This window comes from Ammospiza nelsoni, chromosome 2 (assembly GCF_027579445.1).
Source record: "Ammospiza nelsoni isolate bAmmNel1 chromosome 2, bAmmNel1.pri, whole genome shotgun sequence".
In the NCBI taxonomy this organism is placed as follows: domain Eukaryota; kingdom Metazoa; phylum Chordata; class Aves; order Passeriformes; family Passerellidae; genus Ammospiza; species Ammospiza nelsoni.
Window position 1 is genome coordinate 1,952,986 of NC_080634.1, and position 16,269 is coordinate 1,969,254.

Below are 16,269 nucleotides of genomic sequence, written 5' to 3' on the forward strand. Positions count from 1 at the left end.
GCAAAGGAAAGATTGCTGTCTTTAGTTACTTTTGAGTGTACACAAAATGAGCACATGTGGCAAAACAAGGAGTGGGAGGATTTTTTGACTCTTCTACGGACATCAAAAGACTCCTTTAAGTATCACACACGTTGTTCTCAGGTTCATTTGTTATTGAAGGAATCAGAATCAGAGTTTGCTGTAAAAGTTAAACATGGTATTCCTTCCTCAGTGGCCTGCAGCTCAAACACAGCTCAGGCTCTGAATGAACAGCTCCAACCTACTCACAGTTCATGGTATTCTGATGGATTTTAGTGAACCACCTGAGCAGAGATGCCAGGAGCAATACCTCACTTCTAAAATGCCTTTTTTAACAGAAAATTATGCTCTCTAACACATTTTGCTGACGGTGCTCACAACACTTGTATCCCCAGTGGTGACAGAGGCCACAGAATGATGTCATGCTAGAAATGATTTGCTATCAAACCCATTATTTAATATATGAAGAAAATTCTTGGCTGTGAAGGCAGTGAGGCCCTGGCACAGAAAAGCTGTGGTTGCCCCATCCCTGGAAGTGTCCATGGCCAGCTTGAAGCAACCTGGAATAGTGGAAGATGTCCCTGGCCATGGCAGGGGGTGAAACTGGGTAATATTTAAAGCCCCCTCCAACCCAAACCATTCCATGATTTTTGAGTTTTAGTTTCTGTGCAGCCCCTTGGTTTCAGGCATTACACAGCCCAGCTGTGGAGGATGTTGTGATAACTCCTCATAACCACAGAAAACGATGCTGAGCAGAGACCCTGGAAAGGCATCCTGTGCATCCCTGTGCCCTGGGGTGGGATCAGCATCCCCTGAGCCACAGCTGCCTCAGCCAGATGGCTCCTGAGAACCTCCAGAACCGGAGCCTCCCCAAGACCTTCACTCCTGCCCGCAGCTGTCCTGCTCACATGATTTTGGCTAATGCTTAGAGCAAATCTCCCCTGCAGCATTTCAGGCCATTACCCCTTGTGCTGTCCCAGGTGGACATGGGGAATGATTTATTATGCAAATTTTTGCAGCAATTTTTTTAACATATTTGAAGGCTGCTTTTATCCCACCCTTTGGCCTTGCCTCCCCCAAAAGTCACATGTGAAAGATAAAAGGCAACTAATGAACAAAGGTTTAATTAGTTCCACGCAGCAATGCTAAAGCTATAGCCTAAAAATAAAAGACTTGGAAAGAACATCAGTAAACCATATTACTCAGGAGGACAGAAGGAGTAACTGCATGCCAGAGTGTTTGTGTAACAGAGGAGTAGGAACGTTGCAAAAGGTCAAATGAACATTATCACTGAGAAAAAAAAGGCTGTATTGCCTCTTTTTAAAAAATTAAGTTTCTTAAGATTGATGGAAAGAACAGAGATAAATATAATTTAAAATGTTAGACCCATGTAACTCCCACTGAGCTGAACTGGAGCTTTGCCTGCTTGAAGGCTGCAGGACGGATGCTTTTGTACTTAAGGACCAGATCAAAACTCAGGAGACTAGATCAAAACCCAGGTTTAATTCTTGGCTTTCCCTGGGATTCCCTTTGTGATTTGGGGAAATTTCCTATAGCTAAAAAAAGCACTAGCTCCACTTAGATCCCCTTGAACTCTTCTCATTTTGCTTTTGTAGATGGCAAACTGTTTAGGATGGTGGTAAGGCTGTGCCAAACCCAGTAGGACTCCAGCACAAACCTCTGACCATGACTGTACCTCAAACACAGCACCAGCTGCAAAACATGGAAACATCCCATCACAAAATATGTCAAATGTAATTCCAGCTGACTGACTGTGCCTGTGGCTGGTGCTGGATCATGCTGATCTTCACTTGTTTGTAATTCAGCACTGTCAAAGTAACAAATCTCTGATCCAAAAGTCCAGTGCCAATCTCATTGGTTTTGCTTCCTGATGGTTATTTTAATAAGGGACAATGGAGAAGCAATGTAGTGCTGCCCTATGAAAAACATTAAATAACTGCTGAGGTTATGAGCAATCTTGGGTTCTTTACTGCTCTCCTCCACATGTCCCCAAGCGGCAGGGAAGTTCATGAAGCAAGGAAACATCATTTTATGCAGACAATAGGCTGCTGATAACAAAGGTTTGGAGAATGCCTATGTACTGTGCCCAAGCTCAGACAGGTCTGCAGAGCTCTGGAGGTCTGGTTGAAGGAGTTGCTAGAAATAAAAAAAAACATCCATATGCCACAACAGGGTGATGACTTCAGGCAAGAATCCAGGGGATTATTTCTGAGAAAATGAAGCTACTGCTGTCCCACTGACAGCAGCATGCCCCCTGCTAGAAAATAACCAGATATGGATTTGCTGTTGGTGGCTGGATGTCTTGGCAGGCTGAGATTGCAAAATAACATTTAGGTATTAGCGCTGCTCCCCTGTATTCTGAGGAGAAACTGGATTACCGCATTCAAAGTTACAAGGTTTCTTTCCAGTTTTTTTTTTTGCATTATCCTCCTTTTTTCCATTTGACATTGGAGACAAGCTATTACTGATTTTCCTACATACAAGTAGGACAAGATTTAGGTCCTACCTTATCAAACTTTATATAAAGATCTCCACCTCTTATTGCCAGCTAATCATTTATACCAAGAATTTACATCTATTCCTCCCTGTGCTCTCCTTCACAAGCCTGTGGAGGTTTTGCCTATTGCTGCTCATTCGTTCACTCCCCCTCAAAAACCACGGGTCAAAATCCACCTATTTTATCTGGAAGAAATAAAACAAACATCTCCCACGTGATGTGGCAGAACCCCGGGAGCAGAAGCAGCAGGTTTGTTCTGCAGCAAAGCTGCTTTTTGCCTTCCTGTGACCAATCCAACCTGAGCCCCGGGCTGTGCATCCTCCTGTCGGGTTGAGCTGCAGTTCAATTTACTTTGGTTGCCTTCCAGAGAAAGAATCTGAGCCTGGAAAATGCTCTTGTATCCTTCAGGGGGGAAGAAAGAGCATTCAGATCCCCTGGAAGTCACACTGAGGACACTCTGAGGACCAAGTCCATGCTACAGATGCTGCATCTGCTCCCCATGCACAAAAACCCCTGAGAGTGACTCTGCTTCAGCCAGGGGCTCACCTTGACCTTCCAAGGGAAAGAAAATAACATCTCAGGCTCAGAGCATTCCCTCTGACTGAGGAACTGAGCCACTGTAAAATTAAAGTTACACCCTGCCCACAGGACAGGGGGAACTTGGAGATTTTTGGATTGCAGGAAGAAATCTGGTCTCCAAATAAAATACAGCAAGGTTTCCCCAAAGTGCTTAACTAAAGGGTATCCATGCCACACTTTTGTTTTTCATCCTTTCTTGACCTTTGATTTAATTTAAGTACTCAAGCAATTTTAGCTGTGTTTTCTTCTCAGCTTCTCCCACTTCAGGCCACACACACAAAGATCATTCTGTGACTTGACACCCCTCCTTTCTTAAAAACTTCTGGTGAGGAGGGGAAAAAAAAGAGGATGTTATTTTAAACAGCCTCAAACTAGAGGTTTTATGTCCATTAGAGTTCTTATTTATTCATTTCAATTCATGCCTTTTTTACATTGAAAATTATAGTTTTTAGAGATTCCTGTAAATGCCTAGGTATGTAAATGGCCTTTCTCCAAAATGTGCTTCTAGATCACTAAAAATAATTCACTTTTGCTTATATTTTCTCTGTGTGGAATTCAAGGTAACAATGTGAACGTTTGCTGCTCACCCCTATCTTTACTGATCTGTGTTCTTTCATTTTTAGTCTACCTAAAAGTATATTTATTGCTGATAAAATGGCAGGAGAGACAATGCTCTCCTCTTCACACATCAGATCCACCAACAAGAGGGCTCCTCACCCAACCCTATCCATGACCCTCAGCAGAGACATCCCTTCTAGGTGCAAGGGACACAAGCAGTGTCCTCAGCACTCTGGCTGTGAATGACAGGCTAAGTTTGCCATTTAACCCATCCCAGGTTTGTGATGGCTCACTCACAGCATCCACATCCCATGTGAATCTTTCTTTCTACACTGCTGTAGCTCTCTCTAAATGCACTGAATTACTGATTCCAGAGGACTTTTTCTTTTGTTGTGAGATTATTGCTTACTAAAATAAAATTTCTGCTTTGGGGACTCATCCTGCCACAGTATTTCATGTTTTCATGCAATGCCTGATCCTTTCTCCAGCCACCACTGATGCAATTCCTTTGCAGAGCCATAAGAGGAGAAGGGATAGGCTCACTTGTCACTGAAAAGTCAGGCCATTTTCCATCCTTGGTGACCTCTGTTTCCTCAGCCATATGTATAAGGCACCCAGATCTCAGGCTCTACCTGCAAGCTCCTTGAAAATGGAACCACTGCAATGATACTCCCAAAGCAAACTTTACTTTGGTTTGGCACGAGGTACAAGGCAATTCAGCAGCTGGCTCTCTCTGAAAGTTCTCCTTTACTTGTTATTTCTTTCCAAGAATATTTTATAAAAAAAAGAAGAAAAAAAAAAAACCTTCTCCACTTTCAAACTGCTGTTCACTCCATAAAGTGAACAGTCTTATAGCAAATGTATTTCCAGTGAACACAGTTCACAAAATATCAGCAAATAAAACATTATCAAGATGGCAGCATCTCTCTGGAAGGGTTATATCATGACATAATAATAACTCATATCCCAGAACACAAACTTTCTTCTGTCACTAGTTCTATCTTAAACCCTCCTGAAGGGTACAGGCAAGGCTTCTAATTTAATTGCTGTCCTCTGAAGTAGAAATTGAAACAAAGCTAAGCAGGTTTTGTGACCAAACCTTTACCACCTAAATAATTAAATTTCACTTATTACAGGATTTAAAACCAATTTCTGAACACTTACAGAGATACTGGAATTATGTTGGGTTTTGCCACAAAAGCTTTTCTGTGCTGGTAATACAAGGAAAAAAGCTTCCTAACAACAGCACATGCAACAAGTTGAAAAATGTGGCTTATTTTCCAATAAATAAGGGCATGCAAATTACAACAGACGGGCCAAAAGCTTTCTCAGGAGGGCCATGCACTGACATCTCTGGGCAGTAGCAGCAGCCTTTGAATTTTCACTTCAACTGCTGCTTAGCAAGGCCACTGTCAGGGAGGAAACACCTACTGTGCGCCTTCCCCTGCCTTCTGATCCCTTATTAGTTAACCCTGAAGTGCATATGTACACAGCCCTAATCCCCAGGCGGGGCTCGGCCGGGGGAAATCTGGAATTAATTGCGGGGTATTTTGGTTCCTAATGCAGCTGTTGGGAGTGTTTGCCTTGGCAGGGGAACAGAAAAGGCACTGCATACCAATTTCGTGAGCCACCGTAAAGGCTGCGTGGAGGCCGTCGTCTTCAATCACCGCGCAGCTGCGCTCGGGGGAGCAGATGGTCCCAACGTCTGCCATTCCCAGGGTATCACAGGAATGATGCCCACATAAATCCTGCCCGGCAAGGGGAAAAGAAAAGTAAAAAAAAAAAAAAAAAAAAGAAAAAAAATATCGTTACAATGAATTTTTACACCCAGCAGTAACAACCACTTAAAGGCGCCTTTGCCAATGGCAGGTCCTGGATGAAAATATCAGTGTAAGTTACAGCTAAAGATGTTAAAAGCACAGCAAGGCAATCCCTGGTAAGGTTAGTGGGAATATTTCCATGGACTTTAACAGGTTTTGGATACATTCTGCAGCTAATTGGTGCTAGTTGCTGCAGCTAATTGTTGTTAGGTAAATTTGAATTTGTATTAGCGAAATTTGTATCTCTGCGATGCTCACACTTGCATTGAGGTAGGTGCTGAAAATATTCTGTGGAAGCATTTCCTCATTGACAATAAAGCCAGAAATTTCTCTTTATTTACAGAAGGTAAATCAACGCACAGAGAAAGCTTCAGCTTCCTGATCAGTCCTTGAACCAGAGATCACCTTGCTCTTCTGAAACCAATTCTATATTTTCATTTAACAGAAATGAGATTGGCTACATGTGAAACCTCATTCCGCCTCTGTCAAGCAGTACAATTACTAGTGTCTTACCCAATAATATACCAAGTATTAAGCAATTCTCAGAGATTGCTGAGAGTCAGAGAAAGTGCAAAATCCCAACCACTTAACCACTCCTCCCACATGTAGATATGGGATGTCTCCAAAAACCATGCAGGTTTTGTCTTTCAACTTTGGTCAGACATTGTGTTTTTATCACCAGCAGCAATTTCTCCATGCTTCTGTTGAAGCAGAGGGAAGAATATTAGGGTGCATGTGCACATATACATATTTTTAGATGAGAAGGAGAAGTAGGAGCCATGCTATTTGGAACACTTCATTTCATTGTGGTTGAATGAAATTGTCATTTTTAAGCCATGACAAATGTTATTATCAAAATGATCAAAGAGCACTTTTTTCCCTTCATTTTCAAGATTCTGTTCTTCCCTTCAGATCTCTTTCTACAAGGACATCCTTTTATGGAGTCTTTCATAATTAATCCACCTGAATAACAGACACCTTATAGGAGGCTTCAGAGCAGCAGTGCTCACTGATTATGACAGGTTAGGCAAACCTGGAAAAGCAAAGGATTCAAACCCCATTGAAGTCAAAGAAAACCACACCTAGTGCACAGATACTGTGACAGAGCATCTCTTTACAAACACACACACACAAAAAATAACCAAGAAAGAAAAAAAGGTGGGTTTTTTCCCAACAAAGAAAATTTTCAAGCTAAAAATACAAAGCAGTATTACATATATGGAGAAGAAATTTTAGGCTAAGTTCTGGCTTCCAGGAAACTATCAGTGGGACAAGAGCTCGATGTTTAGGTTGGACATTTAGGAAGAATTTCCTCACAGAGAGGGTGATGAGATATTGGAAGGGGCTGCCCAGAGGGGCTGGAGGTGTTTAAGGAAAGGCTGGATGTGGCACTCAGCGCCATGGTCTAGCACAAGGTTGGACTCAATGATATCAGAGGTCATTTCCAACAATATTTATCCTATCATTCTGTGATGGAGCAATGACCCCTGAATCCACACAAGCAGCTGAACTGAAATTCTTACAGAAGCACCAAAAAGCACATAAATCAGACAGAAAGCAGCTTACTGGAGGAGGGCTAGACAGGTTGGGAGTGCCAAAATAGTATAAACTGCATTAATTCAGGCTTTGTCTCTGCATGCTGATTCTATGTCACTCAGTCTTTTCTGGTATTTGGGTGTCATTATTGCACAGGCACTGACATCAGTGTTGCTCCCAGTGTGGCACAATGGTATCAGCACCCAGATGCCTCATGCCCCTCAGGATTTACTCCCATCTGCACACAAGAAGCAGCTACACTGGGAATTTACACCAGCAACCACAGCCAGACTTCACAATGATTCACCAGGTTTGATGCCTCAAATATAACTAAAAAATATATTTTTTTCTAAGCAGACAATCTTGTAAACTTCCACAGAGCTAATTCTGACAGGATGTGTGGAACATGGAATATTAGGGCAGAGATGTTAGCAAAATCTCACCTCAGCTGGAATTGGCAGGGAAAACCAGGATGCTCAATCCATGCCCTGCCCAAAGCACAGCCATGGCATGCCCTGCTCTAGCAGCAGATGGGCAGCCCACAGACATCCCCACAACAGCTTCCCTGCCAATTCCAGCCCTTGGTGGCTGCCTGAGGATGCTCATATGCAGCTAAGGCTGACATTATCAATAATCATTTAGGCAAATTACTGAGGGCTCCTCTAGGTTGTTATTATCTCATTCACTTTACTTCTCCTGCCTCTGCGTAATTTGAACTGGAATATATTTCTGTCACTAGAACTGCAGCCTATCAAATGGCATCTCTGAGACAAATATTCTGAAAAATTTGCTTTTGGGTCAATTCACCAATACCAGCTTCCAAACAGCTTGACTGCAAGTGATGTTACTGAAAATCATGCCTGCTTAGCCATCAAACACTGACTATGGATTATTCATTACCAGAATCAATAGTTAGATTTGTTTTTTGCTTTCCTGGGCAGTCCTGGAAAGCAGTCATAAAGTAAACTTTCTGGGAGTACAGTAGAAGGTTTAAATTCCCTGGAAAATATTTTAACTTTGTGTTAAAAACAGGCTTCAATGTAATGATGCAATCTCAAAAAATCTGTGTAGGTAGCCTCAACTTTTCATACTCCAGCTATAGCACGAGGAAAGAGGGGACTCGTGATCCATAAAACCGGTTTCCAATGATTATTTCACTCTGCTTTTTTTTTGCTTCTACTAGAAAGTTAATCAGCTACTCAGATCTGGATGCTCAATTGCCTTGAAACAGTGGCAGAAGAGTTAAAGAATGTTTTTTGCTATTTCTAAAGAAGGAAAGGAGCATGGCACTTGATCTGCTTTACAGTAGTTTCAAAACAGAAGAATGACAAGGCAATGCATTTGCTATGCAGGAGGCAAGTGATGCTAAGCTTTGGCAAAGGAATGGCTTAGTAAAACTAAGCTGTACGTCACAAGTCTAGTAGTTAATTAGACAGCTCATTAGAGGCCAAGTTTTCTTGGCATCCCAAATCCATCAGGAGCAGCTGGCTGGCTGCCATGTGTACATGGCCTTGTTGTGAAGGGAGGTAACTGTCACCATGTCCTGACTGGAGCAGGGAGTTCATTTCACCTGAAATGTGTTCTATAGTAGGTTTCAAGACAAGAATAAACTGTTTAGTGAAACCTGGGATTAGGTCAGAGCCCGCTGACCAGATCCAAAACATGATGTGAGCACTAACATGGACACTTTGGTGGGATTTAAGGGCAGAAGAACATGTCCTCAGGTCTTCTGAGTTATCTACCCCTCACAGGGCTTGCAGTTTGGGATCCTGTGGGCCCTAAAGTGCCACAGTTCCACAGGCTGGAACAGCTGGGCACTTTGCTTACTGAGGTTCAGATGTTTCATTCAGATGTTTCTCCACCTTTGGCCCTGAGGGAGGCCGAGCCCACAGAGCTTCTCAGATCAGGATGAGAAGAACCCACAGGATGAGGCTTTGTGCAGGCCAAGCTTCACATCACCTTCTTGTAAAGCACAGCTAAAACCTTTACAGTTCTGCTCACTGGTCCTTTTGCAGCAGCTCATCAGCTCAAGCCTTTTCCCACTAAGAACACGATACAGCTACAAATTCCTTCCAGGGACGAGGCCAACTAGAAGCATCTTTTTCCGGAGAGCACTTTATGGTCTACATCAGGCTCCTGCCAAGCACACAGGGAGCTGTGGCTCCTCCTGGAGCAGCCCCTGAGCCCAAGGTTTCCCTGAAATGCAGTCAGTGAAGGGACCTAATTTTTGGTCCCTATTGCTCATCCTTCCTCCTTCCCACTGAACAGCCTGTGGTAAATCACAGAAACAGTTCCTCTCCATGCTTGAGGAACCCAGACCACCTTGCTCCAGGCGCTGCGCTCCACTCAGCGGCTTCAGGTCACGATTCCCCTCGTTCTCACCATATGAATTACTCACTAAACAGTGACAGACCTTTGGTCAGAGGGGTGGAAAGTTTCCTTAACACCTGGAACAGCTTACGACCTCCTGGTTAAGGACCTCTCCCGGGAGGTGGGCGATACGGACCTAAAATCCCTGCAGCAGAGGAAGGAATTAGGCACGACTTTCCAATTTCCTGCAGCAGCAGCCTTCCCACCGCAGGCTGGGCAGGAGGGTGGGGTCAGGTGGTGTTGGGAACACACACATCCACCCTCCTTCAGCCCCTCTGCAAAGTGGGTGACCTTTCACTGATGTCACAGCAGCCTGGAACGGCACACGGGGTTTCAAATGCAATGTTCACATGAGCAGAAAGGATCCTGGGTGAGGAAAGGCTCGCTGGGTTACTGCTCTGTCCTCCCTTGGCCACATTTTGAGAGGGTGGCCAGAGCCTGGTTACCTTCTGAGGAAAACCACAATGGTGATAACTGCCAAACCCAAATGTATTTCCCCAGCAGTTCAGCTTAAAAATTGAGTTAATTTGTTTCTGGGGTTCATATCATAAATATGAGCCTGGGGCTTGAGCATTAAGAAAAAAAAAAAAGGACAAACAAACAGCAGAGTGATACAAACTATGGGTTATTTTAAAATACTGACAAAATGCAAATAAAGCATTTGGGATCTGCATGGGGAGAAGTTTCAGTTATGAAACTGGTGAGTGATGACCAAGTAAAAATGTGTGATTTAACCTGCCTAAGCCACAGTTCCTTTGAGGGGAAACTCCACACCATCTCTCCAGACCAGGGTGAATCAAACTTCTCCTCTATCAGTTATGTCCCACTTTGTTTTCCCTAGGGACATTATTTAAATGTGCAACAAAGTTGGTGAAAACACTATGAAACTGGTCTACACATCACACTACAATTTCTTCAGAGTATTAATTTAACAGTGAAATCTATTCTACTGACCATTAGTACAGTGACTTGTTTTACTGCTAGGGGATAATAATTGTTGGAAGATGATAACAGAGAAAAGAGAAAAAAAAAGAAGAAGAAAGAAGTAGAGCCAAAGAAAGCATGTGCTCCATGCAGTGAAATTATAATCTACAGAGCTGAGATAATACAAAGCTTGCTGTTAAATTTCACTGCACTGCCAGATGGACAGTTAAACTAAATCAAACACACCAGCCCCATATAATTACTGTGTAGAAAAAGGCAGGACAGTGGCCTTTGGCTCTAGCATGAACCCTCTGCTCGAGCCAGGCATGATGGTAGTATCACAGATGATGCTAACAAGCACTTAAGAAAAGATTTTTTCCTTGCTCCTAATGTCTGTATCTACTGTGAGAAACATCTATTTTAATCTTAGGATGATTCAGAACGGGGGGAGAAGGAAGAGAGCTGGATTTTGTCCAAATGCATTCAATAGTTCACTTGAAATTTAACTAAGAGCCACTAATGAAATAGACTGGATGGATCCTAGAGGATAATTGCTGAGCAGGCTGGACCACAGAAAAAGAACACTGTGAGTTCAACTGCAGTCCCATCTAATCTGTTTTGCTACTGTGGCAAATAATCCGGCAAGTGTTTTGTTGCACCCATAAAAATCTGAAGATGATCTGCTTCCAGCTCCTGCAAACTGTTCACTATAAAAAGGGCTGAAACAGAATAAACTCTAAATTTGCTCTTGACTTCACTGCCACTGAGAACAACTGATGAAACACTAAATTCTAAATTTGCTGTTGACTTCACTGCCATGGACAACAAGTGATGTAATCTCCAGAGAAAGAGGGCGTAGCAAGCTCTTCCTCCTCCCCACTAAAAAGCCACTTCTCAGGTGAGTTGAGGAGACTCACCTGGCCACCAGAATTGCATCCTTGCACCACCATATTCCATGGAGGATGCTCCAGGATTCATGAGGCCCAAAGATTTACAGCTGCTGCCAAGGATTAACCACAAAGTAATCCAACAGCAGGGGACTCATGTGCTCTCTAAGGCTCTTATGGTCAAGCTGCCTTGAGGAAATTTAGAAATATCAGAAAATTATCACGTTTGCTTACTGTCAAGTCAGACCTCTGCCATGCTTCATCCTGCTCCTCATGGGTCAAAATTACAGATTGTAACCACTGGGAAAATACACTTCTCATTATCAGATTTAAAAAATCACTGTGGAACCCAACTAAATTTCTGCAATATTTAGTGACAGATGATTTCTGCATCCACTTAAGTTTTTCACAATGGCCAGACATGTAACTCTAGTTATCCTTGCATTTACAGAGTAAACAGAGGACCCACTGCAGCTAATGGACCCTTGCCATCACTGATAAGCAACACAAAGCCTAAAACCAGCTTTAAGATGTTGCCTATATCACCCCAAACTGAATTCATGCTTATATTGATTTACTGTGATCTGCAGAATAATTACTTTAAGGCCCTTATCCAATTAAATACAGACTATGACCAGAAGAAGTGCCGGCTTTAACTCAGAATCAGTGAATTTCCTTCTAAATTTTTTTACATAGGAAGTACTTCCTAGTATGAATGATGATGATGATGATGACAACAACCATAATTTTAACTTCTATAATGTGAACCACTGCTAATTTAATAAAAAAGGAGAGCTGCCAATGCACTCTCAGGCTACCAATGGTTACTAATTTATCTTTAAAGAAGTAAAAACAAGCAAAGAGAATGAAGTAACACTGTTGAATTCTGTCGGGATTCTTCCTTCATATAGGAACTCAAATAAAGCCCTGTTTTGGTGTAAAAAAATACCATCCAATCAAATGTCACTCCAGAACAAAGATAATTATTATTGAGGGAGTTGTATGGCATCAGCCATGCACAATGCAGATTCTATCTACACAAAGCCAATTCCATACAGCTGAGGCCACGCATTCAGCTGACAAACGATCTGCAAATATTATTCTGTTGACAACACGAAGCTCAAGGTGGCCTCAGTCAGTAAACAAGGATGGAAAATGTACCTCACACGTTTGCCCAGTGCCTGAAAGCCAAGGCACTTAGAAAGAGACATCTGGATGCTCAAAAATCAGCATGACGATATTCAGAGCCCATCAAAACACGCAGCTACGGCTCGGCGTCTTGTAGCTTAGCAACCAACTTCATCCATCCAAAACAGAGTTGTAAAAGTGGCGCTCTCCTGCCAACTGCTGCCACTCTCATTGAAAAGCTAAACTGGAAAAAATCTCTCCTGTAGTTCAAAGCGGGGCTGTTTTCTCCAGGAAACATCTCTACTGCTTTTTCATCCTTTAACCCTTTTCGTGTTTACATTCCGCGGGGAGCAAATAGATTCATGTTGACATTTCAAGGGTAAGCATATAAAAATCGTGTGGGCTCACACACACTCTCTGCAAAGAACATCATGAACACATGTAGCAAGAAACTCCAGTCTGGTTCTTAATTCAGTCAAACACTGCCAAACAATGTCCGTGTGCACAGAGCAAAGCATTAAAGCAGATTAAGTTGTCCTGAACTGCATCGAGCAGCTAATCCCAGAGTTAAAGCTGTTAAAATGTAAACCAAGAACACACAAGCCTGTGCTTTTCTTCTCATGAAGCAGCCCTGAGCAGCAGTGCAAGCAACATTTGCATCTCAAGAGTGCAAGGAGAGCACAGGAACCGTGGTGATTTGTTTATTCTATGCACTACTTACAGCCCAGAGAGGTGATTCTATGCATTGCTCGCGAGTCTTTGAAAGCGGATTACTGATTAGCAGCACCCTCTTATTCTGGCAGGAGGGTGTCCATGCAAAGAATTACAGCTAAGCAGCTGTAAAGCAACTGCACTTTAAAGTCACATCCTATCTCTTAATAATCGACTTTAAGGTTCAGAGTCGCCACCCTAAGTGTTTCAGAATTGTCATATAGCCCAGGGAAATAAGTGGGAATAGTGGCAGAGAGAAACACTCTTCAGAGAGAAGTGATGGATTCTGGCCCAGGCTTAATAAGCCATTGGAAAAGATGTTTACAGCAAACCCAAAGACACTCTGACCCAGTCTAGGTAGCCTGCTTTCATTCATGTTATAGCGATAAAAAATTGAAAGCTTGCAAATTGCACTGATGGGCTTTAACCTGCTAAAAAGGGCTCCTGTTGTACAAGTGATGCCTGACACAGAACCTAATGTTTCAACTATTTACAGCTATAAAAGCAAGCCAGGCGCTTTTTTTCTCCCTTCTGGAGCAACTCCTTCCACAAACCATCCAAAGCATCCTTTTTGGCAGGCTCCTACCATGTAGCAAAGCCGGAGAACTCAAATGAACGGAAAGTCATGCAGTTATTTTTTTCGTACTTGGGGAAAGGGAAAAAAAGAAAACACCAAACCCAAACCGCTGAAGGGATATTCTTACAGAACTTCATTGCATAAACTCGGCCACATGTCTACCAGAGCAATGTCCCTTAACGACCTCTGGCAATGTAATTAATCAACAACCCAGCGTGGAGCAGCAAGGCACGGCTCTGCATGGGCAACACGAGCAGATCCAAGCCACAGCTGATGGGGGCACCCGCTTGGGGGGCAGGACAGGGACCGCAGCCCCTGCCACCACGCAGCCCAAGTCAGCCAGCCTGTGCAGCCCTGTTTACCTGCGGGCTGCACTTACGTCCTACACCTGAACCACAAGCGCTGCTGGCTTCCAGCGCGGTGCAGCTATCCCTGCTGCAAAGAGCGTCCCGATGTGCTCCACAAGCACGACGTCTGTGTTCTTAAGGTGCTCTCCACCACCTTCCCTAGCAGGTTTGTTTGGGGACTAATTTAGGCTAGGAAGCGCTATCAGCCCTTCCCGACTGGACCACCTCTGCAGAGAGTGTTAAATATCTCACATGGACAGACAGGACAAAGTCTGAAGCAAAAGGACGTCAGGCTGAGTCCCACGACCAAAGCTCCCACCTCTCCACCGGGCTGGGGTCCCAGCACTGCACTGGTGAACCCACGGCGGGGTGACAGCACAGGGCAAGGGACACACACAGATCTCAATCCCCCTGCCATGCCCAGTAGTGGGTGCCGGTCCCTGAGATGCTGCACTGCCCGATGGACAAGCCGGATCCACGAGTGGGGAGGCAACCACTGGGCAAAGCCGAGCAGGGTGGCCGGAGGCCCGGCAGCCCGGCCACCCCAGGCCCGAGGGACACCTTTCGCTGCCATGGCCATGCCCACGGCCGGGGCCGTGCCTACCTCGCGGGTGAAGAGGATGGCGGCGTCGTAGTGGTCCTCGTGGTCGTCGTCGAGGCGGTTGTGCTGGTGCTGCCACTTGCAGAAGTTCTTGAGCGTGGTGGCGGCGTTCCTGGTGACCTCCAGCCCCTTCTCCTTGTCGCCCAGCGCCACCACCTTCACCACGGCCAGCCGCACGTGGTTCTCCAGGCTGGCGTGCGCGTAGAGCCGGGAGGCGATGGAGGCCAGCGTGAGCAGGTAGTGCTGCAGCCCCTTGCCGTACTTGCGCACCATGGAGGCGTCGGCCACCAGCAGCAGCTCCACCTGCCGGGCCCGGGACACGGAGCGCCGCCGCCGCCGCCGCCGCCCGTCCCCGCCCGCCGGGCTGGCGGGGTCCCGGGTCTCGCAGCTGGTGCGGGCCGGCACCGTCTCGAAGCTGAAGCTCTCCCTGCGGAAGACGTGGGGGGCGCGGGCCGGGCCCTCGCCGTAGATCCGCGCCGCGGCCTCTGCGTGCGGAGCGCGGCGCGCCGGGCGCACGGTGTAGCGGGAGCTGCCCACGGCGAAGAAGCCGTCGAGGCCGCCGCAGAGGTTGAAGACGGCGAGCGAGCGCGGGCTGCCGTCCACCGTGCCGCGGTAGTGGCAGCGCGGCCCGTCGCGCTCCAGGTCGAGCAGGAAGCGCTGTCCCCCGGCGTAGAGCACGTAGCCCGCCCTGCCGCCCCCCGCGTAGGTCGGGTCGAGGCGCCGCACGGCCCCGCGGGGCGGCCCGGGGGCGGGGGGCCGGGCGGGCGGCGCGCCGGGCTCGGCAGGTGCGGGCGGCGGCGGCGCGGCGCGGCCGGCACGGGCGGCCAGCAGCAACCACAGCAGCGCCGGCAGCATCCTCGCCTCGGCGCGGGGCAGCGCGGCGGCGGGAGTGGTGATTGTGGTGGCGATGGTGATGGGAATAACGGGAGCCCGCCGGCGGAGCGCGGCAGCGGGGTTAAGGGATGGGGAGAAAAGGAGAGGTGCGGGAAAGGGAAAAAAAAAAAAAAAAAAAAAAAAAAAGGAAGGACGAGAAAAAAAAAAGGAAATAAAAAAAGTTCTCAAGTTCTCCCTCCCGAAGTGTGAGTGGGAGAGAAAAAAATGTCAACAAAAGCCGCTCGCGTGTGAACTTTGTGTTTCTCTGCAGGGAAGAGCCGGGAGCACATGGAAAGGGAGAGAGAGGGAGAGAGAGAGAGAGAGAGAGAGGGAGGGAGAGAGAGAGAGGCAAAAAAAAAAAAAAAAAAAAATCCCAAATCACTGCTGCCGGGGAGGCAAAGTGAGGAGAGAGGAAAAGGAGGAGAGACGGCTCGGAGCCGGCAAGTAGAGAAGTTTGAGCACTTCCCACTCCCCTTCCACTTCTCTGCTGTAGTCACCGAATCATCACCAGTAGCAGCAGCAGGTCTACTGCGACTCGGCACTTTCTCGGGCTCCGGTGGGCTCCTTTCCTTCTTTTGCCCTCTTTTGTTTTGAAGAGGAGGAGGAGAAGGGGAGAGAAGAAATTCAGACACCCAAAACCGCCTCGATGGTCTCCGGTGAGATGGTTAAAAAGAAAAAAAAAAAAAAAAAAAAAGGGAGAAAAAAAAAAGCCCAAGAAGCGTAAAACGTCCTGGACTTCTGTAAAAGCCCCCTCCCTGTATCTTTCCTGTTGTTGTTGTTGTTATCCCCAGTCTGTCGATGTGAACAAGAGGAGAAGGGAGA

General features: G+C 45.8%; 1 protein-coding gene across 1 annotated transcript in view; it reads right to left on the reverse strand.

The window, feature by feature from the left end:
* The window catches only part of ADAMTS5 (ADAM metallopeptidase with thrombospondin type 1 motif 5), a 38,430-nt gene extending 23,001 nt beyond the window's left edge, over window positions 1-15,429 (reverse strand). Inside the window, exons 1-2 of the mRNA XM_059492786.1 lie at window positions 14,578-15,429; window positions 5,289-5,421 (exon numbers count right to left, since the gene is read on the reverse strand). Coding sequence (XP_059348769.1) covers window positions 5,289-5,421; window positions 14,578-15,429 — 985 coding nt within the window. The remainder of the gene's footprint in view (window positions 1-5,288; window positions 5,422-14,577) is intronic.
* Between the last annotated feature and the right edge of the window lie 840 nt (window positions 15,430-16,269).